This window comes from Mixophyes fleayi, chromosome 1 (assembly GCF_038048845.1).
Source record: "Mixophyes fleayi isolate aMixFle1 chromosome 1, aMixFle1.hap1, whole genome shotgun sequence".
Taxonomy (NCBI): Eukaryota; Metazoa; Chordata; class Amphibia; order Anura; family Limnodynastidae; genus Mixophyes; species Mixophyes fleayi.
In genome coordinates, this window is record NC_134402.1 from 21,498,720 (window position 1) to 21,525,589 (window position 26,870).

At 40.9% G+C, this 26,870-nt stretch overlaps 2 protein-coding genes across 5 annotated transcripts in view; one reads left to right on the forward strand and one right to left on the reverse strand.

Annotated features, from left to right (window-relative positions):
- The window catches only part of CTNNA2 (catenin alpha 2), a 1,470,003-nt gene that overhangs the window by 890,014 nt on the left and 553,119 nt on the right, over window positions 1-26,870 (forward strand). Inside the window, exon 1 of one of the 4 annotated variants that reach the window (XM_075192120.1) lies at window positions 6,451-6,509. The exons of the other annotated variants lie outside the window; for them this stretch is intronic. The gene's annotated coding sequence lies outside the window, so the exon portion shown is untranslated. Of the gene's footprint in view, window positions 1-6,450; window positions 6,510-26,870 lie in introns of those variants that run through there. 4 annotated transcript variants of the gene reach the window in all.
- On the reverse strand, window positions 3,500-6,344 carry LRRTM1 (leucine rich repeat transmembrane neuronal 1). The gene has a single exon (XM_075192400.1). It carries the CDS (start codon window positions 5,509-5,511, stop codon window positions 3,853-3,855), a length of 1,659 nt encoding a protein of 552 aa, XP_075048501.1. The 5' UTR covers window positions 5,512-6,344; the 3' UTR covers window positions 3,500-3,852.

The following is a 26,870-nucleotide window of genomic DNA, read 5'->3' on the forward strand; positions in this document are numbered from 1 at the left end:
CTTATATCTGAGTGAGGTTCAATATTTATATCTGCTGTAATATATAGAATACATTTTCAATGTGGTACTTCCCTTCCTTTAAAACACTGTCTAGGCCCTCATGATGAATATGATTATTACACATATCTAGTGACATCATCTATTACACAGATCACAACATCCTGCATTCTGTTGCGAAGATTCCAATATCATCCAGCAGTTCATTACATTTTGGAATCCAGTAAAAGTCATTGTTGTAAAACAAAGCCAAACAAAAGTACACAAGATATTAATGCACAGTAAAGGCTCCATAAATCCCCATTCCTGAAATAGTATTTATTTAGTATATATTTATATATAGAGCAGAGTTAGGCATCCTGTGGTTTTTGAGCAGTTGTGGAACTACAAGTACCATCCACCGATGTATCATACATATAAATGAATACTGAAACAAGTTAATTCTACTTTAATCTGAATTTCAGCCTTAATATATCTTGTTGCCTGGCTGGGGGGGATTTTCAGGCTGTTTTGCGATAAGATGGCTACCTGCTATCCCAGAGGGACAATTAATCACAGCTGTCCTGTCACAGAATCAGAAGACCTCCCCGAGACCCCACAGAGACGAAAACCCACATTGATCGAAATAATGGGAAAATAAGTTTGTGATTAATTTGGTGGAATATTTTACAGCCTGGTTTGGAGGACGCTGAATGACCTTTAAAACAGACACTATCTTTTATTTTGCTTTTACCAGGCATAATTATTATTATTATCCTGTACTAGAATATTTTCCTGTCTGTCAAAAGAAATCTAGTATTGTATTATTTTTTACAGTTGTCTATTTTCTTGCAAATTAAGAGCGTGAATGGAACTCTTGGGTCAGAGAATGATTTATATGTGAGGGGGATGTATTATAATATTTTGTCAGTTAGCATTGTGTGTTTGCTTTAATACAATGGCACTGAGGAACAACAATTGTTGTCACTAAGGTTGACACTGCACCCTTATTAAGTGATGCTAGCTGCCCCCAGCACAGACAGGTATATCTTCTAGCATGGCCAATCTCACCTCCCACATCTATACTGAGCAACCTGGGACTCTCCATCTGAACCTCTGTCTGGCAGGGTGTGCTGGGATTTGTAGTACCACAACTGCTGGAGAACCAAAGACTGCCCCTGACATCTGTAAACATTATTTTGCTCCCTGTCTTCACTCTATTTTCTAATTTCAGTAACCTTAAAGGGTTCTAAAAGTCTTGTTTTGTTCTTAACAATTTACTGGCATTCAATAAAGATTACTGCAATTAGAAAACAATGGTGGAAAAAAAAATCATTGCAGACGATTGTGTAATGGGTTAGATGGATTCCATATAAAACATGCCAAATCTGCTAAACTTTCCTCCTCTAGATGAAAAATAAACAGAAAAGAACAGAATAATATTCATGATATCTGTTAGACAACGTTAAATAAACAAAACAAACTGGTTCACAACACCCATAAACCAAAACTAAACAGCCTGCACTTATGCAGCCATCCACAACAATATGCTGAAAAAGCCACAAAGGGCACACACCAAGCAAATAATGTCATTGGTTATTTATTTTATTTTTTAAGTTCATGCCCCAAAAAATTAATCACAAACATCTGCATTCTCTCCCCCTTCTGCTTTTCCAAACTCCTTTCCACCTCATTCAACGTAATTAAGCACAGGCAAAAAAAAATAAAAAAATACCTACACGTTAAGGCTAATTGCGTTTTGAGTTGACTGTAAGCATGTTAGAGTAATGGGCAAAAAAAAAATCAAAAATCAAATATTAATTAATCAGAATCACATCAGGGTGATGTGATGTCGCCTGTGTAAACAGAAATACATAAGAATAATAATAGTACTGATAACAAAACAAACAAAAAACTTAGCAGAAAACAAAAACATGCCTCCTAGCTAATGTGAAATGTGACATTAAGGGGGGTTGGGCAGATTAACCCTTTGTCGTGGGTCAACGGGGAGACAAAAAAAAAGGGACCAGCGTTAACCCCTCCCTTCCCTGTCTGCAACAGATTGTTTTATGCAATGCATCACAGCACTCTCGGTGCAGGGTTAGAATATGCATTTCCCTGACAGGATTACTCATTTATTCCTAATTTATTCCTGGTTGATTTGCATGCTGAAAACATAACCGCAACTCATTTGCAACAGCCATTTTTTAAAAATTTTTTTTAATTATTATTATTATTTAATTTGATAGTAGCAAGAAAGTATACCTATAGCAATCAGCTCATCCTTTTATGGTATATGTGAACTTGATGTGGTTGCCATGGGAACATAGAAATTAAAGGCAGTGCGTTGATTCATAGGGCGATGTGTATGAGGCAGAACCTGCACCCCAGCTAATATACGTGCGAGTGTGTATTCTCTAGCATCTCTGCCATCCTGCTTTGAACCCACCTCACAGTTTGTTTTTAAAGAAACCCCTGTTAACTGAAACACACACCTCCAACATTACAGGGGAGTATGCAGGAAAAATTAGCTGTTTAATTGCTGACTTGGCCCCTCCTCTGTGGAACTATCAGTTCCAGCATGCCCTGTGGGCTAGAACCTCTGTAATAACTGAGGAGCGAGCTTTCTGAACTCTATGATGAGTGGTTTATTTTATTGTCATTTTTTCTGTTATACATAAAAATGCAGCATTAAAAAAAGAGCAAACTAGCCACAGCAAAGACAAATAAATGTCTGTTTCAGGTATAATTGTGCAGGCAGTTAGTGATGGCTTTGATGCATTGAGGAGAACTGCTTGCTAATAATACCTTAGCCTGTCTGAGGCAGGATTCACGTTCCCCTGAATCTCTGTATAACCACATGTGGATTCTTAGTTAAATGTCTTATTTAAAATATTTGAAAAATATTTTGAGTTTTCACTCCTGAAAATGGGTCTTTAGCCATCGTACTGCTCCATAATCAAGCCTTATTTTTGCCATTAACACAAGAGATTAACCAGATTATCTTTATATGGCTTATACGGAATATGTCTGTGCAGAATATATAGCACTGATTAAGGCAAGGGTAGATCCAGTGGTATTGACTGAAATGGTTTTGCAACACAAGCTCTTAAATTGTTGCTGCAAATTGCAGCAAACAACCATTGCACTAATACAGTTAGATGCTCTTTTCTCTCATTCAATTCATGCAAGACTCCAACAGGTGAATCGTATATTCCATATACCATATCTTTGGTATCCTCTCCACTTCCTGCTGATAAGATATCATCTAACCGAGACCAGCATAGAAGTTTCTGTTTCCATCTAGATCTGCAGTGCTCATTGCCAGCTGCACTGGATATAATATACAGTTTATTGCAGTGCGAGCCATTAAGGACTATCAGCCATTGATCCGTATATTGCTAAATCAAGGCTGGAGTCTATCTTGTTGCTGGGGTGTCACATCTCCCAAGAAACTGCAGATGTAGAGGAAATGAGATGTATACTTGTCATCGCATTGATTTAGCCAACACCACTCTGCAAATATTGTAAATGCTATTTTATTTTTTTCTTTTAAACATCGTAGTTTACAAAAAAAAATTTCAATATGGTACCTTAAATCTCTCTTTTTTTTTTTTTTTTACACTCTCAGATTCCTGAATATAGACAAATCTCCGTACCAATTTTATATTTTATATTTTTTTGTTTCGTTTGCTAACGGCTCACTGTCCTGAAGGTTTTAAGACACCATAAAGCTAAAATGTCATGTCTTTCAAAGAGACCCCTCTCTCTGTGTCAGTCAAGAGGTGCATCAGAGAGCACAATAATCCCCTCGGCTTGTCTCTCTTCCACTGTCATTTGGTTGTACAACGTTTAATTCCCAGTGAAAGATAAAGATCACACCTCACATTCTCTGGCAGGTTGCTGATGACATGAACAAGTGCCATATTCATTAATGATCACAAGGGCTCCTTCAATGTGGTTGGGTTTGTAATCAACATAGTATTCCTGGGCAGACATTGCAGCCATTTGATGCATAGTCTGTTTCTGTTTTTGCTTCCTACGTTGTGTCACAAAGCACTGTCTCAGCTGTCTGAGGCTGGCTGGAAAACACTTCCAAGAAACGTACAACATCAAAACCACAATGAGGAAGGAGAAAATTAATGCCATAGTCCCAGTGACTACCTTATGAATCTGGACAGTATTCTCAGGGTGCTCACTGGGGATAGTGGCCATAAGGTTGTCCGTTGTTCTCTCCCCTTCTGTATCCTGCACGTCATAGATGGTGGTGGTGATGGTGGGACTGTGGTGGGCATTTTTGTCACTGTTGTTAAGTGCTGTGGAAATGGCATTAGCACTGGTTGGATCTGCGGGGTCCTCACATAAATGGAAGGCATAGACAGCATCCAGAACATCCTCTCCTTGGGCATATTCAGGGGTGGTGCACAACATATTGCCATCGTAGCGACCTTTGAAGTTGCTCAGCCAGGAGGCCAAGGCGCAGACGTTGCGTCCGCAGTCCCAGCTGTTGCCGGCCAAGGTGATGCTGGCAAGAGATTTCCAAGAGTTGAGAATTCTAGAGTCAATGTAGGTGAGGCGGTTGGAGTCTAGCTGTAGAGATTCCAGATGAGGTACGCTTTCGAAAACATGAGGTTCGATGTATTCAATCTCGTTGCCAGACAGGTCCATTTGTGTTAATTTCCACACCCAGTCCAAGGAGTTAACAACTAGAGTAACTTTATTCTTCCTCATAAAGAGGGAATGCAAGGAGAGGAGTCTGGGAAAATGAGCTAAATTCACCTTGACCAAGTCATTGTGCTCGAGGTGGAGTTCGGCAAGTTTAAACAAGCCTGCAAAAGAGTTACGAGCCAGGCTTTTCAACTGATTGTATCCCAAGTCCAAGAACTCCAGACTGCGACAGTCCTGGAATATTCTCACTGGCACAAACTTGATGGCATTGTAGCGCATCTGTAAACTCGTCAGCTTGCGTAACCCGTGGAAAAGATCCGGCGCCAAAGACTGTAGGTTATTGTTTGATAAATCCACGCTGCGCAAGTTGGGCATGGGTCGGAAAGTGTGGTTAGCCAGTTGCGTTATTTTGTTGGAACTAAGGGTGAGTTCTTTAACTCTACGCAGTTTTTGAAAGGCATTCCCCTCCACCGTGTCTATGTGATTGTGATCCAGATAGAGCCACGTGAGTTGAATTAACCCCGTAAACTGTCCATCTTGCAGTTCGGTGATGCTGTTGTACCGCAGAGACAAGCCCATAGAACCCGACAGGTTGTGAGGCAGCTCGGTGACATTCTGTGATTCACAGTACAGAAACCTGCCCTCACAGCGACACACTCGCGGGCAGCCACTATTCACAAGGGGAAGCATTTTAACAAATATGCCCAGTGCACACAGTATTAACCCTGGGGGTTTTCCCAGCATCCAGTTTAAACAGAGACCAATGAGCAGGAAATCCATTAGCAAATACGTTTCCAAATTTTCTTGAGAATGTCCATTGAAATTGTTCCCAACTTCTACATCATATTTTAATAAAATACATGTCATATGTCAATAGGGAGAGAGAGATGGGAGACAGAGCTTTACATGCACAATCTTGGCAGCATTAAAGTTGATGCAAATTAGAAGGTGAGACGATTGTAGTCATGTTAAACGCTGCAGAAAAAAAAAAGGGAGGAAAAATATCTTTCTTCATGAAAGAATTTAATTAGAAAAGTGTCTTACCCACCCTTTTCCAGAGAGTGACAAGCTCCATTCAGCTGCTTCCTTTGTATTTTGGCTAATTATATGCAGGGCTAAAAGACCCTTCTGTGCTACTAATACAGTAGCTTTCAGCTTGTTCCACGCTGGCAGGCTTACAATGTCCCCCTTTTGCTTCTTCTCAATCAGCTGAAAGGCAGAGGGGGGCACCCAGGTTACCTTTCCGAGCTGACTTGTAGGACCTTCGAGTTGGACAACAAGGGGTCTCGGATCCGTCCTTTTTCCTCTGCGGTGATTATCGTGACATTCTGCAAAAGAACTCCAAACTCTTCGCTAAGGACTCCACTGCATCTGCCAAAGCTGTTTCATGCCCATCATCTGAAAAGAGCTATTCACCAAAACACCGAACCCCCGAGAAAAAAAAATAATTCTCTGCTCAAAGGACAAGGATTGCAAATCCGTCACTGACCGGATAACGATAGATTCATCTTATATTCTTCCTCCTTTGTTTTGGGAGCTGAGGCTGAAAGCAGAGATTGGGAATAAAAAGACAGGCAGCATAGCATCCCTTCCCTTCAGCTGAAGCAGTATGTTAGTAAGGCATGCAGAGGCAGACAGTGTTCACTGAGCGTCGTAAGCTAGTCATGATTGTACTGCACAGAGAGGATCTCAGACATGGGCAGATTGAAAGGGGTGGGCATTAAACCAACATTTTAGTGAACCAGTAAAGTAATATATGTTCCATGCTGATGAAATGGAAAATGCTTTAAGCTTCTCCATTCATTGCCTAACAAAAATTCAGCAACATTAAGAAGAACGAAGGAGCAGCAGATGTAATAGATTTTGTATGTTTTTTTTTATTTTATTTATGTAGTTGTTTTTTTAATCTCTTTTGCATTGTATTATTATGTTGTGTGCTATGCTTGTATTGTTTTACTTTTCTGGATCTTGCATATATGTGCCTGTGTATATATATATATATATATATATATATATATATATATATATATATATATATATATATACATATATTATATATTTATTTAGCTGTGTCTGTGTCTATATATATATATATATATATATATATATATATATATATATATATATATATTTATTTATTTATTTAATAAGAAGACAATTTGTGAAGTGAGTTTCAACACCATGTACAATTGCTCATGTGTAATGTTACAGTATTTGTGTATGTATGTATATATATATATATATATATATATATATATATATATATATATATTTATATGCATATATATATATATATATATATATATATATATATATATATACACACAGAAACATATATATATATATATATATATATATATATATATATATATATATATTTATTATGATTTTACTTGTTGTATATATTGCATGTTGTATTTATGATGTATTATTAGGTGCTTAGTATGTAAGTTTTGTGCCTGTGTTTGCACTATTTGTCATTATTACATGACTGCATGTGCTGCTGCCACAGGGATGATGCAGAGAGGATAAGTAACATGATTAGCGCTGTATGGTAATGCTGCACCTGTACACATGGAGATTATGTTAATAATACTTTGCAAGCATTGCAGCTCCATACACTGGTGCAGCAGCCAGGTCAGGAGGATCCTGTATTTTTAGTTTTGCAGGAGGGGGTAAAAAAAAAAAAAAAAGGTCTATTTTGTACTGTAGCTCCTTTTCCAGTCAGTTGTGTTTATTTAGCACATGCTGCTATTAACCTGGCTTACTTTGATGTATATTTAATTATAAAAGGTGGGGGCAGGAGAGAGGAGGGTGGGTTGCGTGGGGGGGGGGGGGAGATACGCTGGCGACTGTGAATTACAGCCCCTGTGTAAATCTTACTCACTTTGGAGACGGTGTCCAACACTATTGACAGGGAAATGTTGGCAGAGGTTTTCAATTATAGAATATCTTCAGAGATTGCTGATACCGTCAGAACGGTGCTAATTCGCAGTCAGGGCTTTGTGTGTGTGTCTTCGTGTGTGTGTGTGTGTGTGTGTGTATATGTGTGTGTGTATGTGTTTTTGTATGTATGTATGTATGTATGTATGTATGTATGTATGTGTGTATATGTGTGTGTGTGTATATATGTGTGTGTGTGTGTGTGTGTATGTGTGTCTGTGTATTTCTGTGTGTGTATGTCTGTGTGTGTGTGTCTGTGTGTGTATGTGTGTATTTTTTTGTGTGTATGTCTGTGTGTGTATGTCTGTGTGTGTGTGTCTGTGTGTGTGTGTGTGTATGTATGTCTGTGTGTGTGTGTGTGTGTGTGTGTATGTCTGTGTGTGTGTGTCTGTGTGTGTATGTCTGTGTGTGTGTGTATACGCAGTGAGGAGATGAAGTAGGCTCTGTCTTTCTTCCCTTCTCTCCAGTCACCATTGATTGCTCAATGTCCATGTCTTTCCTTCTGTTTATTTTCCCCTGGCTTGGAGTCCCACTGAAGTCCCTCCGGTTCCCCAGTCAGGCCGGAGCAGCACCGCAGTCGCCTCTGGTAGTGTGACAGTCCCCCAGCACCTTACAGACCTGGCTTATGAGGAGACAGGCAGATGCAGAGGTTAATACTAAGCAGCAATGGTCTATTTCCTGTCCTACATAAGTCTTAGTGTCTGGTCTCTCGCAAATTTGCAGCATTTTCCCAATTTTTATGGCCTGGTTCTGCTGTCAGTGAGATGTTATATTAATCTCCTCTGTGCCCCAGGGACCGGTATGAATTTACAGTGTGATGCTGGTCCTTTGGGCCCTGCAAGGGTTAGTAATCACACACAGCAGTAATGCCAGGGACCCCAGGCACCAGTAGTCTAAACTCCTGTGTCTACAGGGTCATACCGATGCTGCATGCTTCAGTACTCCTCCTGCAAGACACAGGATCATGCTGGCTGACTAATTGCACTTAGTAATTGGCTGAGAATTGTGTGTGCATCTGTGTGGGTATATATATATATATATATATATATATATATATATATATATATATATATATGTATATATATATATATATATATATAATACATATATCAGAAGTGACATGATAATATATGTGTATGTAAATATATATTTATACTGTAAAATATGTCTTGACATTTATAGGATTAGTGATGTCATTCCTGTCAAATATAACTTATATTTGGAGAGTATTGATGTCACTTTTATCACATGACCTAGTGTGTGTGTTCTCTGTGCGGTAATGTCTGATTTTTGCTGAAGGTAAAACACACCTGGAAATTAGGATTTTATATGGTCATGGAACTTAACAGCGGGCTGTAATATCTATATATATTTTGCAGTAGATATGTATTATTATTATTATTATTATTATTATTATTATTATTTATTTTACTTTTGCACTTGTCTAATGTAAATATTAAGTGATGATTGTGTAAAAAAAATTCTTGCTATAGTTTATGCCAAGCTTTATGACATTGCTAATAAGTCTGCTTGCAGGGCTCACCGTTTGGTACAGTTGCCATTGTTTGAATTCTCTTCTCCATAATAACTTTCTGTCCTTGCCCATCTTATGGCGGTGTTTTAATCCTCTCACAAAATAAGAGGTCATATACTAGTGATAAGGGGTGTGGCCCTGTGATAAGGTGGCGGTGGGTTTTTGAAATTTCGTAGGCATGGACACTGGATATATGCGGGAGGTGGGATATCGGTGGCACATTTCTGCGTAGAAGAAGGAGCTATGACATAACTGTGGCTAATTTTAATATGTTCTACGCTGTTATCTGGAGTTTACAGGGTATTTACTAAGAAAGTGCAAAATTATAGCAAGCTATCAGCAATTAGCTTTAATTGATCTAGTGCAAGTTAACTAATAGAAAACAATTCTCTGTTGCTAAGGAATATTGCAGAATTCTTAGCTAATAACCTCAATATTGTGCCTATGTCTTTGTTTTAGTTAATTCATCAATGGTTGTAGTAAAATTCAGACAAGAATTAGCCACCTTCTCCTCTCCGCCCAGCTATTCTCTGATCCATCCAACCACACTCCAGATCAGACAGTTACCCCTCCAGATTAGACACCTCTAGCTGCTGTGAAGCTACAAGACATGCACTGCCAGTCAAATACGGATTACTTAGAGTGGAGAGCACCTGAAATACTTGTAGACCATACTTGCCCACTATCCCGTAATGCCCAGGAGTCCCAAATTCCGGGTTAGTCTCCTGGACTCCTGGGAGGGCAGACCATTCTCTCACATTCTGCGGGGCGGGTTTGGGGCCTTTCCATGACGTGACTCGCATTGAAGAACATAATTTCGCCCTGGGGTGGGGCCAAAATGAAATGATTCACAGTGCCCCCCTCCACACTTGCACTGCCCCCCTCTGGGTTCTCCTGGAGGAGAACCCAACTTTTACAATTAAAAGTTGGCAAGCATGTTGTAAACCCTGTTTATATTGTTATTTATTAATTTATGTCTTTTGATTAATTTTTTCCTGCAGTGGCTCCTGAAATTGGTGGCAGCGGTGGGATAGTGTAGCCGCAATGATTGGTATCCTGTTTTCCTATCACCGCGTCCGCCGACAAGCTGTTTGCACACTCATTAGATATTGTGATGTAAGAGGGGAAAGTTTTCCACTGTCCACATCACTGAGGTGGTTGCTCATTCAGTGATCTGACGAAGCTCGGAATAAGCACTAGGGGTTGCACAGTGCGTACATGATGTGTCCACGCCTGTGGGCTTCGGCCACCATGTCTCTAGGACGCATAGGAGGAAGCGAGAGAGAGGAAATAATGCAGGTACAGGGCATGAGATGGTAGTGTGATATTAGTACAATTTTGAAAAAACAGAATGTGAAGGACTGGGGCCTGGATATAGCAAAGGAAAGAATAAAGCAGAGAAATAACTATAATATAGAACTAAAGAAAGCCTAAAGTAAAAATAAATAAGTCACACTTGCCTACTTTGGGCAAGTTCTTTCCGGGAGGGGACGTGGCGGGAGGGCGGAAGGGGGCGTGGCGCGGCCAAATGCGTCATTTTGACTCCGCTCTCGCGACAGAAATGACGTTAGTTGTGGATGCAAACAGAAAAAAACTTTTATTCTTAGAATAAAGCATTTTTTTTTTTTCTATTTTTTTTTTATTTTGTTTTAATAGCTTTATTATTATTTTGTTGTTGTTTTATCTGGAACTGGAAACCCAATATGGCCGCTGTATGGCAAAGAAAGATGGAGAGAGTGACAGGACCGATGAGGGTGCATCAATCCTCAGTAAGCTGAGGGTGGGATAATGAGCTCAGATTAAAGAAAAGCTCAACGTAAATGTACAATACCATTAATACCATTAGCCACAGCCATGTTACCATTGTTTAGCCAAATATAGCGTCATTGTTGTAAAGCACTGAACTGCTAAAGCCTATTAGTGCAAGGCTGGGTGATGCCGTATCATCAATCTGTTGGTCAAACGTTGAACTTTTGCAAAAGGAAAATAAACAGTGTCCCTTTACCATAGAATTTCCAGTCTGCCCATGATCTGGTGCGTGAATGTAAAGTTAGCACTTCGTCCCTGGTTACCAGATAACCAATAATCATTTCCACAGGCCTCATAACAACAGCAGACATATCTCACCAATTGTCTAGTGCTGGACCGATAAACTCAAGTATAAGTTCTTTGGTCACTTCGAAAAACCTTAAGCTACATAGCTGCAGTGAGTTATACCCATCTGGGTTATATTCTGCTTGGCCAACTTTTATCTGTTTACACTGCATCAAGCCTGGACCATATAATAGACGGACACGGTAACAAAATATACATGATGTAGTCCTAGAACATTCAGAGATCAAGATGACTGCGGTGTGTACTCCTCTGTAGGGATTACTGATCCCTACTTTTATTAGTGGGCAGCACAGTGGCTCAGTGGTTAGCACTTCTGCCTCACAGCACTGGGGTCATGAGTTAAATTCCCGACCTTGGCCTTATCTGTGTGGAGATTGTATGTTCTCCCTGTGTTTGCTTGGGTTTCCTCCGGGTGCTCCGGTTACCTCCCACAATCCAAAAACATACTGGTAGGTTAATTGGCTGCTATTAAATTGACAATAGTCTCTCTCTTTGTGTATGTTAGGGAATTTAGACTGTAAGCTCCAATGGGGTAGGGACTGATGTGAGTGAGTTCTCTGTACAGCGCCACGGAATTAGTGGTGCTATATAAATAACTGATGATGATGATGATGATTAGTGCTATTGGCAGCTGCACAGATACATACAAATCACCATGGGTGTGCGCGGTTATGGACCATTCAGAGTCCAAAATGAATGCTGTGTGTACTCCTTCAAAGGGATTATTAATCCCTGTATTCGGGTATTTTGCATTCGGTAGCAGGATCGATGAATGCTAATACAGCCTTAGCGTTTTCATATAGTTAAAGGTCTTGTTAGAGGTGACACAGTGGAGGCAGACATTTTTGGATTAAACAATATAAATGACAATCCTGCCAGTCCATTTACTTGGAACTAGTGGGGTAAGCAGGAACCGACAGTAAACGGGTTGCAGTAAAGAAACAATATTTAGTGTAGCACACGTTACAGTCTAAGGACCTGATTCATTAAGGAGAGCAAAGCAAAAAAAAAGGAGTAACTTAGCACCTTGGCAAAACCATGTTGCATTGGAGGGGGAGCTAAATTTAAAATGTGGGGACAGATTTATATTAGGGGTAGAGCATGTCCTAGATCAACATAAAATTTCAGTGTAAAAATAAAACTATCAAGTATGTGTGTGCTAGATGACAGCGTCCAGTATTTAACTTATGTGCAAAATAATAAACTAATTTGCACCCCTCGCATTGTAACATGGTTTTGTCCAGGAGAAAACATACTCATTTTTTTTGCCTTACTTTCCTTAATGACTCAGACCCTAAATGCGCAATTTAAAACCAAGGTTTACTCTACATTGAAAATGAAACTGTTAAAAACAGAATTTAAAAAATAGGAGGATAATGACATTCCGCAGTTTAGAGCTGACTCCCAAAACATCACTTTGTCCCTACCTTTGTGGTATTGCTGAGCTTGCAGTAAATGCACATGGCTATTAGAGTAACAATGTCATCCCACTAACACTTTTAGACCACTCTGTTCATTCATTTAAATTCATTTACTGTAAAACACTGTTTGGTTTTGACTAATTTATGCCTTATATTATTCATGAGATGCCGGATCAATGCGGTTATTACATGTTTTACTATCGTATATTTAATTTGCTTTTATTACAGCGGTAGAATTGCGCCTTGAATACACTGTACCATACAGCGTACATGAGGTCCCATTGAAAGTATAGATGGAAAAAGAAGATAAAAGTTTTTTTGCTGGGAGTAAAATGCTCGGCAGCCATTCACAGACCAGGGAGCTCTCCCAAAAATACACCCTCTTCACCCTTTGAGGGTCATTTAAAAATCTCGTCCTACAAAACAAAACACAGTTTTTCATGTTTATTGTTAAAAGAGGCACATAGGTGCGCCAAACATGCATTGCACTCGCCCAGCTCCTCCTATCGGAACACTAAGCAGGGGCAAACGCAGGATTTGTAGAGGGGGGTTTCCACACCACGCCACCAGTGGGCGTGACCAGCATGCATGGAGGGCGTAGCTATAATATTAGACAGTGCTTGGCTGCTCTCCAACTCTTCCTATCCCCATAATATACATGGGCAATGCTGCCTGCACTACTGTTAGGTGCACACAGCTCTCCATTTTTAAAAAAGAGAGCCGTGTGAAGCGGGAGCAGGGTCCAGCCATCTCAATTATACAGTGCCCCAGGCTTGGAGGGGGGTTTCCAGGTATTAGGAACCCCCCCCCCCCCCCCCCCCCCTCGGTTTGCCTAAGCTAAGTTACCCAGATTGTACATTTCATTAGTAAACAAAGCTTCTCTTACCCCTGCTTATCAGACATGGTGTGGGGATATTCTTAGCCAGTCGGCTGATGTTGAATGCAATTGCCTGGCTCTCTCCATAGTCTTATTTTTCCCATTACACAAGCAACAAAACTATTTTTATTTTTTTGTAATCACTGTCGGTTAGGTAATCATCACAGTGCCTGAGACATCCAACATCACACTTCCAACACTTTTAGCACCAAATAAAAAATACCGCAACACTGTCTGCCGAATTATAGAGCAGACGACTTTGTCTGAGATGGAGTTTGTCATTGGAATGCAAAAAAAGAAAACCTGTCACATAATCTGCTCTTCTTACAACAGGAAATCACACGTGTCATTCATCCGTACATACATCATACAGTGCCTGTGACTGTGCATTAATGGGAAATGCTGGGGAAGGGGGGATACCAGGCCATTGGGGGTGACAAGGGATTGGCCTTGAGTTGGGAGAAAGTGACTCATGATTAATTAGCCACGCCGGCTATCACTTGCTACCCACGCCAGAATAGAACGCATCCTTTCATCTGTTGCCTGTGACAACTGCTGTCAAGTACATGACAAGAAATGTCTGTTCTCATACATTCATATTATACTAAGCTCTGACTTCTATCACTTCTACGATCTCAGAATTTGTGGATTATGAAAGTGGCCAATACGTTGCAGAATGTATTACTAACAAAGAAAGTCACAGTTTTCAAGAGCTCAACTTACTTACTCATGGGGGTAAATGTATCAAGCTGAGAGCTTTCCGGCGGCTTTGAAAAGCCAATCGGATTCTAGCTATCATTTATTTAGTACATTCTACAAAGTGATAGCTAGAATCTGATTGGTTGCTATAGGCAACATCCCTACTTTTCAAACTCGCCGGAAAACTCTCAGCTTGATACATTTACCCCATGGAGTTATTTGTGATGGATTTTCACAGAAATATGGCATTGTTCAATGAGCAATTTATTTGTAATGGGTTTTTTTCATTAAACCAGCTGTCCTGAAATCCACAGAAAGGTTCCTCTATTGATACATTATTTTTTTCCATGTTTGGTTCCACTTCTGGCTACCAAACCCTCGTAGATTATCCTTGCATTAGCATTGTCTTTATTCTTCCCTTCCCTGTAACATAATAATAATAATAATAATAATGGTAATTACAGATTGCTTACAAGAAATTCCCATCTCCTCTTATTGCTAAGCTTGCTCTGTAAATGACTCGTAGATAATCATTATTGCAGGGTTATTATATATATATATATATATATATATATATATATATATATATATATATATATATAATGTTTCTAGTTTAAGATATATTGTGCTAGGTAAATTCAATAACTCATGTGATAATGTAATATTTACTTGGAAACTGTCCTGCTAATCAAATCACTAACCCCTCTGTTGTGAATGGATGAGCAGATTAAAAAACAAACAGTATTTTATTATGTATTCTTACTCAGGAACAGGCAATTATACTCTAATTTATAGCTATTGTTTTCCTGTATCTCAAGATTTTTTTTTTATTCATTTGTGTTCATCTACATCTTAGATGTAATACAGCCTGTCAGTGTTATGTGAGGATGGGAACAGATTTCAGAGGGAGGAACTTGTCACATTGAGATGCATTGAAAAAGGGACTGTAACCCAGAGCGACCAGATATTTGTTTTCAACTTCTTAATTGTCCTATGAAAAATTCCAGAATCGCATTGGTTGCTATGGTTACAGGACGTTCGTAGATGCACCAGGGGTCACATGACATGTACAGGAAGTACAATCAGAGCCCGTGACATCATTTGTAAATTCGGGGAAAATGTGTTTACCTAAATCTAAAATTAAATGTATTAGCACAAATTGGCTCAGTTTATCCAACCGGACAGCAGCTGCTCTGCAGAGGAGTAACTTCCTGTCTGTTCCCTTAACCCATAGATACACACAATGCATTGGCATTTAAATGAAAATTATTTTACGCACACCTATGCTCTAGAGTTTACACCTTTTATTCCCTGCTTCCACTGTTTGCTGCTCTCCCCAACTGCTCTATTACCCAAACAAATAACCTGATACAACAAGCAATGCTCCCTCACAGGTGCTACCACCAATTGTCCCCTAAAACTCTGCATGAGTGCTTCCCTGAACTCCAGTCAACTCTTGTGACCGGCGAGGTATTGTTGCAAGAGGGCACATTGCTCTCTTACTCCCTGCTCCCTGCTATGTAATGCTGCAAATTCACGGCATCGCATAGCAAGGTGGGGGAGTGGTAGGTCCTGATGATGCGAATTCCATCATTAAGCCTCTTATTATTGATCATTGATCATCTTTTATTGGGCAGCCATGCCCGTTGTGCGCTGTGTGAATGCGCCTGTGTCCTTTCTTCTTCTAGGGATCAACGATCCCTAGGGCGTCACGTCTCTGCATGTTACCGAACATACAACGGGATGCAGCCTGCTAGGAATAAAAGTGACAAAGTGAATTTAGCCTGAATTGCATTTACAGGTACCAGATTATTGCAAAGACAAAAGGAGGGAAAAAAAAACGTAATCAGCTGAAGTGAGGAGACAGTTAAATTGTTACTTATTGAAATTACTAAACCCACCCAATAAATCCATGCTAACACAAGCAGGAACGCCATGGTGCCTTAGCAATCTGGCAGGAAGACATTAGGCACATATTCAATTCTAGCTGAAAAAAAAAAGATCTTCTAACAACACCTGTGGGCTCCTTATCATTGACTTTACCATCATACTGGACATCTCACAAGGAGAACGCTTGTTTACCGGGATCCTGGTCAATTATTGCTGACTAAAACCAGTCATGATGACCGGCCACACTAATGGTTTCCTATTATCTGAGGGAGTACAGATGAGCTAACTAGCCAGCAATCTTTATTACACACATCCGTGCTGACAGCCTCAATTTACAGAGGTAACGGAGCAAATATATATCCTCCTGTAATTCCATGAACATGTTTCTATTTGTGAATAAAACAATACCTTTAAATGTCCTTTAATGACTGGAATTAAATGAGTTTCACAGGTTTGTGTCAGATTACGGCATCAATGGCCCGTTAGCCAGTGTCACCCATAGAGGAGTCTAAATTAAATTATTATATAAAGCTAATGCAATTGTATACTCTTATTGCACAATAAGATACAGTGTGTAGAGGTGTGGGGTATTACATTAGACCTTAGGATAAAATACATTCTAGTTTACCGTCCTTCCTGTGCAGGGTGGTAGAGATCCTACTTAGGTATGGAACCCAGAGCTGGATGATAGTTATAGAGTTAACAGTCGTTTTTACGTTTTTATTTAATTTAATTTTTTATTTAGATATTGATTGATAAAATCACTGTGTAAGCATCTGCCCGAATAATGTTCTCTTTCTGCCTGAGATATATAAGTAATCACAGTCACACTGAAACAAGAACGTAATAAGAAATTACTAGGCTTCTTGACAGGAAATTATTTAGCTTCATAACAAGACATTTATGGGTCTCATAACACGAAATCACTGGCAAGAAATTAATAGGCCTCATGGTAAGAAATTACTAGTTCTCATGGCGAGAAATCACTAAGCCTCGTGTCGAGAAATCACTAGGCCTCATGGCGAGAAATCATTAGGACTCATGGCGAGAAATCACTAGGCCTCATGACAAGAAATCACTAGGCCTCATAGCGAAAAATCACTAGGCCTCGTGTCGAGAAATCACTGGGCCTCATGGGAAGAAATCACTAGGCCTCATGGCGAGAAGTCACTAGGCATCATGGCGAGAAATCACTAGGCCTCATGGCGAGAAATCACTAGGCCTCGTGTTGAGAAATCACTAGGCCTCATGGTAAGAAATCACTAGTCCTCATGGTGAGAAATCACTAGGCCTCATGGCGAAAAATCACTAGGCCTCGTGTCGAGAAATCACTAGGCCTCATGGTAAGAAATCACTAGGCCTCATGGTGAGAAATCACTAGGCCTCATGGTGAGAAATCACTAGGCCTCATGGCGAGAAATCACTAGGCCTCATGGCGAGAAATCACGAGGCCTCATGGCGAGAAATCACTAGGCCTCGTGTCGAGAAATCACTAGGCCTCATGGTGAGAAATCACTAGGCCTCATGGTGAGAAATTACTAGGCCTCATGGTGAGAAATTAGTCAGTCTCATGATGAGAAATTAGTAATTCTCATGGCAAGAAATTATTAGGCCTCATGCCAAAAAATGACTAGACCTTGTGCCAAAAAGTTACTAGGCCTCATAGCAAGTAATGACTAGGCCTCATGCCAAGAAGTTACTAGGCCTCATGGCAAGTAATGACTAGGCCTCATGCCAAGAAGTTACTAGGCCTCATGGCAAGAAATTACTAATCCTCATGACAAGAAATGACTAGGCCTCATGCCAAGAAGTTACTAGCCTTCTTCGCTTTACAAGTGATTCTCCACTTTCATCATCATCATCATCATTTATTTATATAGCGCCACTAATTCCGCAGCGCTGTACAGAGAACTCATTCACATCAGTCCCTGCCCCATTGGAGCTTACAGTCTAAATTCCCTAATATAGACACACACTCACACAGACACACACAGACAGACAGGGGGAGACTAGGGTCAATTTTTGATAGCAGCCAATTAACCTACCAGTATGTTTTTGGAGTGTGGGAGGAAACCGGAGCACCCGGAGGAAACCCACGCAAAACACAGGGAGAACATACAAACTCCACACAGATAAGGCCATGGTCGGGAATGGAATTCATGACCCCAGTGCTGTGAGGCAGAAGTGCTAACCACTAGGCCACTGTGCTGCCCACTTTCACTCCACGGCTGTCACATCCACTGACCCCATCTTCTTCATACCTTCCAAAGCAATACCTAGCACTGCAACACACTAACCACCGTTACCAAACTGCCTGAACTACACGTATATTGATTTTCCTGAACTGTCATTGTCATCAGCATCATTTATTTATATAGCGCCAGCAAATTCTGTAGCGCTTTACAATTGGGAACAAACAATTATACAATACTGGGTAATACATACAGACAGAGCGGTAAGAGAACCCTGCTCACAAGCTTACAATCTGATTTTCCTGAACTATACGCGTATACCTTTTATATCCAATAGCTGCCAATTCTGAGTTGCGCTTGCATCAGTCAGTGTGCTTTAATATATTGGAGAACACCCCTTACCAGTATTTATATTACACCTAATCAGTTGTGGATAAACTAAATTTCCCATGATGCTTTGCCGACAAGAATATTGTATTCCACATGGACAAGCTTTCTGGGAACCCCCGTATGAGGGGGAACACTGCACCCCAGGAAAGTAAAACTATGCTTTCTATCCTAACTTACTCATCGTCACCCAAAACTAAATTTTAGATTTTTCTTTAACAGAGAACATTTTAATCCAATTTTGCACATGACCTTCATAACGCCCTGTGTCAATTCATCCATCCATCCATTATATTTTTGCACTCATTTTTTTCCTTGTTTTTACACATCAGCCTGGCATTCATAGGGAAGTGGAAACCCATTTAATGGCTCTGGTCACAAAGGGCTTTGATGCATATGATTCAAATCAACTTCAAGATCTTTAACATGTTCACATGAAAGTACAGTGACTTTAACCCCTGCGCCGTGTGATTGCTTATTACACAGCGCCTGTCGCTGTCTCGCCCGTCTCCCAGCACTGATACAGCACGAATCCTGGCAGCCATCTGTGCTGGGATTTTAATTTCCCCTCACAACCAGGATCAAGTTAGATCCTGATCTTTACGTTTTTTTTGTCTAATTTCAAGGAGCAGAGAACCATGAAAAAGCTTTTTAAGAGAGAAAAAGAACATTTGAGAGAAGAAGAAAAAAAAAGGCAGGAGGTTAGCAGAATCGTGATAGAAGATTCTTCTCTAGTCTTTCTTCTATCTTCGTGTTACCTTGCAAATATATGTATACTGGCAGCATAATACTGCACATGCCAACCAAGATATCATGTGAAATTCTTCTGGACTCGATGTTACTAGTTCAAATAATTATATTACTAATAGTGATATTAAATATATAATAATAATAACCATATTTTAAGCACCCCCCCCATTAATAACTCTAAACCTGCATAGCACACAGAATAAAAGCAGATATTAGATCGGGACCATGGAGCATAATTGTATTCTGCAGAACACTTGCCTGCTCCCGAATTTAAGGGAGTCCTTGCAGACTCTAGGAAGAACAGGCACTCTCCCAGATCCCACTCAATCTTTAGTGAAGCCGGGGGAGGGGGGGGGGGGGTGTTGACGCATCAGGGAGTGGGGATATGATAACACGAATCGAATAGCCAAATCTCCCCTGCGGGATCTCTTAAAGGGGACATAGTAAAAGTTGGCCAGCATGATATATTCTGGGTACTATAAACCAGTATACAGAACATGAGACGACTAAACTAGAGTGATTACAGCACACGTCTCAATAGTTGATAACGCTTCCTTTAGTCTTACATGTCTTAGAATAATTGTCAAATATTTATATTTTATACATTAGGGACATTTAACCCTTAGTTATTTATTACATTATTTAGTCCCACTCCAGTTCACATGTAGGAGATCGAAGGGGTAGAAACCTAATTTGCCATGTTTCCTCTCCTTCAGGGGATTTTACAGACAGTTGGGGGCCGAAAATGCAGGTGAGCAGGAGGTGCCGTTACCCACACCTCCCAACATTTGGGTAGGCAGCATCGGCACAGGGGGAGTGACCACGTCATGATGGGGGTGTGGTTCACACCCATGGGGTGTGCCTAGCGCTTTTGAAGCTTTCGGCTGTACTCATCGGGATGAGTTTGTATGCCATTACCAGCCGCAGTAAATCTTTGTCTGGGTTGGGAGAGATGGAGCATACGTGTTGGGAGAAGTTTAAACATTGTGTATAAAAAAACCTTGAAATGTTATGATTAGGGGAGGAGCATGACATGGACTGGCCATGTAGTCAAGTTTGGGAGAGGACTCAGTGATTCTAGCCCTCCTCTCCAGGTCACTTAGACATCGCTGGGACCCATCACCTCCTGGCTCACAGGTTGCCATGCAGCCATCGTTCATGATAGCCACCCTCTATAAAGGATGAGGAATGACCGAATATGGCCAATAATATTATTATCTTTGAAAATTTGATGTCAGAGTCCCACAAAGATAATCATCATCATCATCATTTATATATATATGATGCCACCAATTCCCTAACACATACACACAGATCAGGGTTCATTTTGTCATTAGCCAATTAACCGACCAGTATGTTTTTGGAGTTTGCAAGGAAACCGGAGCACCCGAAGGAAACCCACACAAACACCACACAGATAAATCAAACCTATGACCCCAGTGCTGTGAGGCAGAAGTGATAACCACTGAGCCACCGTGCTGCTCCTATAAGATTGTGTTTCACAGCTGTCTATATATAGGTATTCACATCACTCTATGGTATAATATATCTCCTACTGTAAATTATAAGGAGAGTAAATGTCACAGAAGAGATCACAGAAATCCTTGTTGTGCTCTAATATCAGTCTATATAAACTGTACCTATATAGTGTATGTCTATGTAAAGCAGGAGATGTAATAGTAATAAGGAATGAGATGAGCCTCTGAAAAATTAATCTGATTGTAAGCAAATAAAAGATAATCCATTATCTCCGGGTGCACGCAAGAGGCAATATGAGAATCATGATTGTAATAAAACACTGTGGATCTAACTATTTATTATGTGCAGACAGGATCGTGCAGAATGAGCAGGATATTCCGTTACCAAGTTTTACAAAATAAGAGGAACTTGATGTTCGTACACAGAGAAGAACAACTGTATAATGTGTATCAGAGCGTCCGGTACATATATCCAGGGCTTGTTTTGTCATAGGACACTCAGAACGGCGTTCCGGCATCTTTTTTACAGGGGTTTTCAAAGTGTAATGAACTTTTTAACGTTTTTTTTTTCTCTGCGGTGCTGCTACAGTGCAGCACCACATCTTAGTGTGTGTCCTGCTTCGGGTTCTGGCAGCGTTGTGACGTCACGACGCTGCCAGTGAGAGGAGCCGCGATCAAGCAGAGAAGCGAGAAAAGAAGCATAGAAGGTAAGTACAGACTACAGAAAGGGGGCGCAGAAAGAGAGGGCTACAGAAAAACGAGGAGGGGCAGAAAGAGAGGGCTACAAAAAATGAGAGGGCAGAAAGAGAGGGCTACAGAAAAATGAGGGGGTCAGAAAGAGAGGGTTAGAGAAAAACGAGAGGGTCAGAAAGAGAGAGCTACAGAAAAACGAGGGTGGCAGAAAGAGAGGGCCACCAAAAAACGAGGGGGGGGGCAGAAAGAGAGGGCTACAGACAAAAGAGGGGACAGAAAGAGAGGGCTACAGAAAAACGAGGGGGTCAGAAAGAGAGGGCTACATAAAAACGAGGGTGGCAGAAAGAGAAGGCTACAGAAAAATGAGGGGGTCAGAAAGAGAGGGTTAGAGAAAAACGAGAGGGTCAGAAAGGGAGAGCTACAGAAAAACGAGGGTGGCAGAAAGAGAGGGCCACCAAAAAACGAGGGGGGGGCAGAAAGAGAGGGCTACAGACAAAAGAGGGGACAGAAAGAGAGGGCTACAGAAAAATGAGGTGGCAGAAAGAGAGGGCTACACAAAAATGAGGGGGGCAGAATGAGAGGACTACAGAAAAACGAGGGGGTCAGAAAGAGAGGGTTAGAGAAAAACGAGAGGGTCAGAAAGAGAGAGCTACAGAAAAACGAGGGTGGCAGAAAGAGAGGGCCACCAAAAAACGAGGGGGGGTGGGCAGAAAAAGAGGGCTACAGACAAAAGAGGGGACAGAAAGAGAGGGCTACAGAAAAATGAGGGGGCAGAAAGAGAGGGCTACACATAAATGAGGGGGCAGAAAGAGAGGGCTACACAAAAATGAGGGGGGCAGAATGAGAGGACTACAGAAAAACGAGGGGGTCAGAAAGAGAGGGCTACAGACAAAAGAGGGGACAGAAAGAGAGGGCTACAGAAAAACGAGGGGGCAGAAAGAAAGGGCTACAGAAAAATAAGGGGGCAGAAAGAGGTGAGTTCCTGCACCTTTTTTCTTATCAAAAAAGCACTGCATATGTCTATATAGAATGTCGGGGGTGAAATTACCATCACCCTAAGAAATACTCAAGTGATACAAACCAGGAACCAGTGTCGTCTTTGAAAATGGTCTTCAAGAATGTGGTATCTGCTTGGAATTTTTAAATTTCTTTATATATTCATCTACTGCGGTATTTTGGACATTTGCAAATGCTAAGATCTATGACAAAAGCAAATATAATACTAGGATACTGTTTATGGAACTGTACATATATACAAAGTCGTAACTTCAAATATTAGCGCCTGGGGTGAGAAACATAAATGTCGCTGCCCCAGTCCTCAATTTTAACCAGATGAACCTAAACTATTCATAACCATCAGCGTTTTGCCCTGGGCAGTCGCCCCATCGCACCACCCTAGCTTTGGCCCTGCATATAGGTACTGCCACAAAGGTAAGTATTTAAATAGTTTTTGCTATCAACTCAGGCCATTCCCATAAAGTGACAAGATAATGTGGATTCACTGCTTTATCATTAGCCATGGTGGACTGCTCGATGCGATACGCTCTGTCTGAGCACTTCCTTAACAATGGGCAGGTTGTAAATGGTTGTTCTGGAAAACCCATATGTCCAAATGGGTATTTAAAAATGGCTGCCAAAGATGGCTGCCGAGCACACCGAAATGACCCAACGGCAGCTGTCAACGACTGCCAGGGTATCCAACATTCGGACTAGGAACTGTTTGGTTCCTGAAGCCACGTTAATCTCTGCATACAGTGTTTAATACTGGACCCTGTGTGTTTCTATTGCAGAGTGCATGGGTCTTCCACATTACAGGAAAATCTGATGACCTCACTAGGGCATCGCCTAGTGAAAGACAGTCTGAGGCCAGTCAGGAGACATCTGCATTAGTCCTCTGCCGCATAGGCAAACTGAGGGGGGATTTCCTAGTGCCTGGAAACCCCCCTCCAGGCCTGGGGCACTGAATAATTGAGGTGGCTGGACCCTGCTCCCACTTCACATGGCTCTGCTTGAAAAGGAAGAGCTGCGTGCACCTAACAGTAACCCACGCAGCATTGCCCATGTATATTATGGGGATAGGACGAGTTGGAGAGCAGCCAAGCACTCTCTAAAATTATATTCACGCCCCCATGCATGCTGGTCACGCCCACTGGCATTGTGGTGTGGAAATACCCCTCTGCAAATCCAGCTTTTGTCCCTGCGCCCATCTGCACTAATGGACCCAGGTAAACTGTATCCAATAGTAGCTTGCTAGTAATTGTTTCATAGTTGAATCGGCTCTAACATTCAAAAATTCTAAATAAATTTTTGAACTTTAGATACTGTAATCAATTTTCAGCTTATTTGACCATGTCTGAGCTAGTTTGAACTTAAATGCCTGCATTGTTAAGTATTTAAGGTTGTTCCACGCAAACTGCAAGTTCGAACTCGGAAAGACAGTAGTGGGTGTTCAAATTTACAAAAAAACCTTTACAAATATTATAAAATGTAGCCTTTAGCGCTTGAACAGGCAGAAAATAAACCAATATGTAGTGTACTTTAATATATTCTCACTACTAGATTTTTGATTTAGTTATCTGCATAACACTTATAAAATATCCACTAAGGTGATCAAACCCAAAATGTATTTCTTTATGTTCCAGGTTGGCCTGACCAAAAGGTTTAGTTTGTCCAACCGGGGCGGTTCGATTGAAATTCAAACTAGCTCAAATAGTTCAAGCTTCTCTAATTGCCAGTTAGATCCACTTGGATCTAATGGATCAACATTGGATCTGTAAGTGCTGGCAAGAGTTAAGGCCAACATCAATAAAAGTAAAGAAAATGAATAAAATATCATCCCCTTTTTCTCCTCTATATAATTATAGCAAATATGTTACATTGATACGTGTATTTTATATCCCTTTCTTGAGAAAAATAACTGATTAAAGTATGGGTCATTCTTGATGCACATGATATCCAAGAATTTGATCTTCTCTCCTATTTTTGCCTATGTTTATCTGTATATAGCAGTTTAGCAGAAAAATATATTTATTAATTTTGTCCTGAGACAAAAAACAATATAAAAAATGTATTTATGTACATAAAACTTTAAAGCTGTGCTATCACCTACGGAAAATATTTTACTAATGCACCTCTCTAGCCGGAGTCCCAAACTTCGCTGATTTGTAATATAGAACCTGCAAATCAATGCTGCTCTCCACTGCAAATTAGCAGCAGAGGACCAATCGCAAGCCTCAATATCTAGATTGTGGCTTTTGATTGGTCCCCCTGCTCACACCCCTCCTAGTTTTCGGGTGGGGCTGTTATAAACGGATTGGAGGAGCCCTGGGAAAAACAGATGCATATAGGTGCCCCTGGGACTCTAGCTAGGAGGAGGGGTATCTCATCCAAATATTTTCCGTAGGTCAGGGGCAAACGCAGGATTTGCAGAGGGGGGTTTCCACACCACACCACCAGTGGGCGTGACCAGCATGCATGGGGGCGTGGCTATAATATTAGACAGTGCTTGGCTGCTCTCAAACTCTTCCTGTCCCTATAATATACTTGGGCAATGCTGCGTGCACTACTGTTAGGTGCACACAGCTCTCCCTTTTCAAGCAGAGCTGTGTGAAGCAGGGCAGGGTCCAGCCTCCTCAATTATACAGTGCCCCAGGCTTGGTGGGGGGTTTCCAGGCACTAGGAACCCCCCTCCCCCTCCTCGGTTTGCCTATGTAGGTGGTAGCAAAACCAGATTAAGCCCCACCTGGGCCCTATCCAACATACCGGCTTGGGTCCCTCATCCACTCCCCCCTTCATTTGTAAAAAAACAAAACATAAAAACGGTATTCCCGGTAAACCCAACACATCTTAAATATATGAAAATGAAGCTTGCCCCAGTGGCATAAAATTCCGCTGGTCAGTAATGTATTTTTAGCAGCGGAATGACAAGGAAAGCATATCTGATCGGATCAGGGGAATTGTTACCTTTAAACAACAAGCATATGAATGAATAAGTGTGTGTGCCTGCAGTTTTGGATCAGCAATTACTTTCAATTTTTGCATATTGTTTCATGCTTAGAGAAATGTGTTGTGGGGAAAGGGAGGTTCATACGGTGAGAGCAGAGATTGCTAAGAGGTTATTTAGGCTGCTGCATGGAATCAATTACTGGTGCCATCTGTGCCAGTTTTATGAGACTGGGCGGAGGGAAGAAGGGGAAGACGGAATTGAACACATAGCTGCATAATCATGAGGTTAGCATGAGGTCACACTCAACACAATACACAAGTGGACTTGTCCTAAACACTGATCTTCCCAACGTGAAATAATACTTAGATTTTTTTCGTTGGTGTTTTTAACTTCAAAGTCTCTAATTCTGCACAACCTGCGTCCACACCTCTACATATCAGTGTCGGTGTATTAAGTAGAGATGCTCACTGACCTCCGTGAACTGGTTTTGGTTTTGGATCTGGATTAGCTTTGTGTTTTGGTTTTGGCAAAACAGCCCTCATGTGTTTTGGTTTTGGTTTTAGATTTTTTATTAAAAATACTAAAATATGCTAAAATCCCATAGTTTTGCTCTTTTTTTGTTCCTACATTATTATTAACCTCAATAACACTAATTTCAAGTTATTTGCAGTCAATTTTGACCACCTCACAGGTCACAATATTATTTTCATACACTTTCGGACAAATACTGCAGCGACCTGGCTGGATGGTAAGCGACAGAGCAATGACACAAACACACGGCAGTTCCTAGCACATCTAGGACACATTGGCACACAGCAGTGGCAGAAAAGAAAAGTGATGCAAGATGGAAGTGTCTTAAGTCTGTCCTCCCTCCCACCCACTGTTATATTGGATCTTAAAAAGGAATCCAAAAATCGCGAGATCCGACGACGTAACAATGATGTTTTGCCTCGTTTTCAAATCCGGAAAAGTGCAAAGCCGGCTCGGTACTCGGATCTGCTAAGATCGGGTATATTCGCTCCTCGGTAAACCGATCCTGAGCATCTCTAGTATTAAGTAGTAATGTTGTTGCAGAAGATATTGTTTAAGGAATTTACAAAATAGGAGCTTAGGCAATGTAAATTAATCAATCGTCGGTAAAATACAATAGACTGGTTTGGAAAGTAGATGTTAATGTTGGGGTATTTGCAAGCATTGGAGCTGCTGGATATCACTTACCCAGGGGTCTATTTATCAAGATCCATGTAGGTTTAAGATTTTCTATCTCTACCTATCGCTGACCTCCCGCTTATCACCATCTT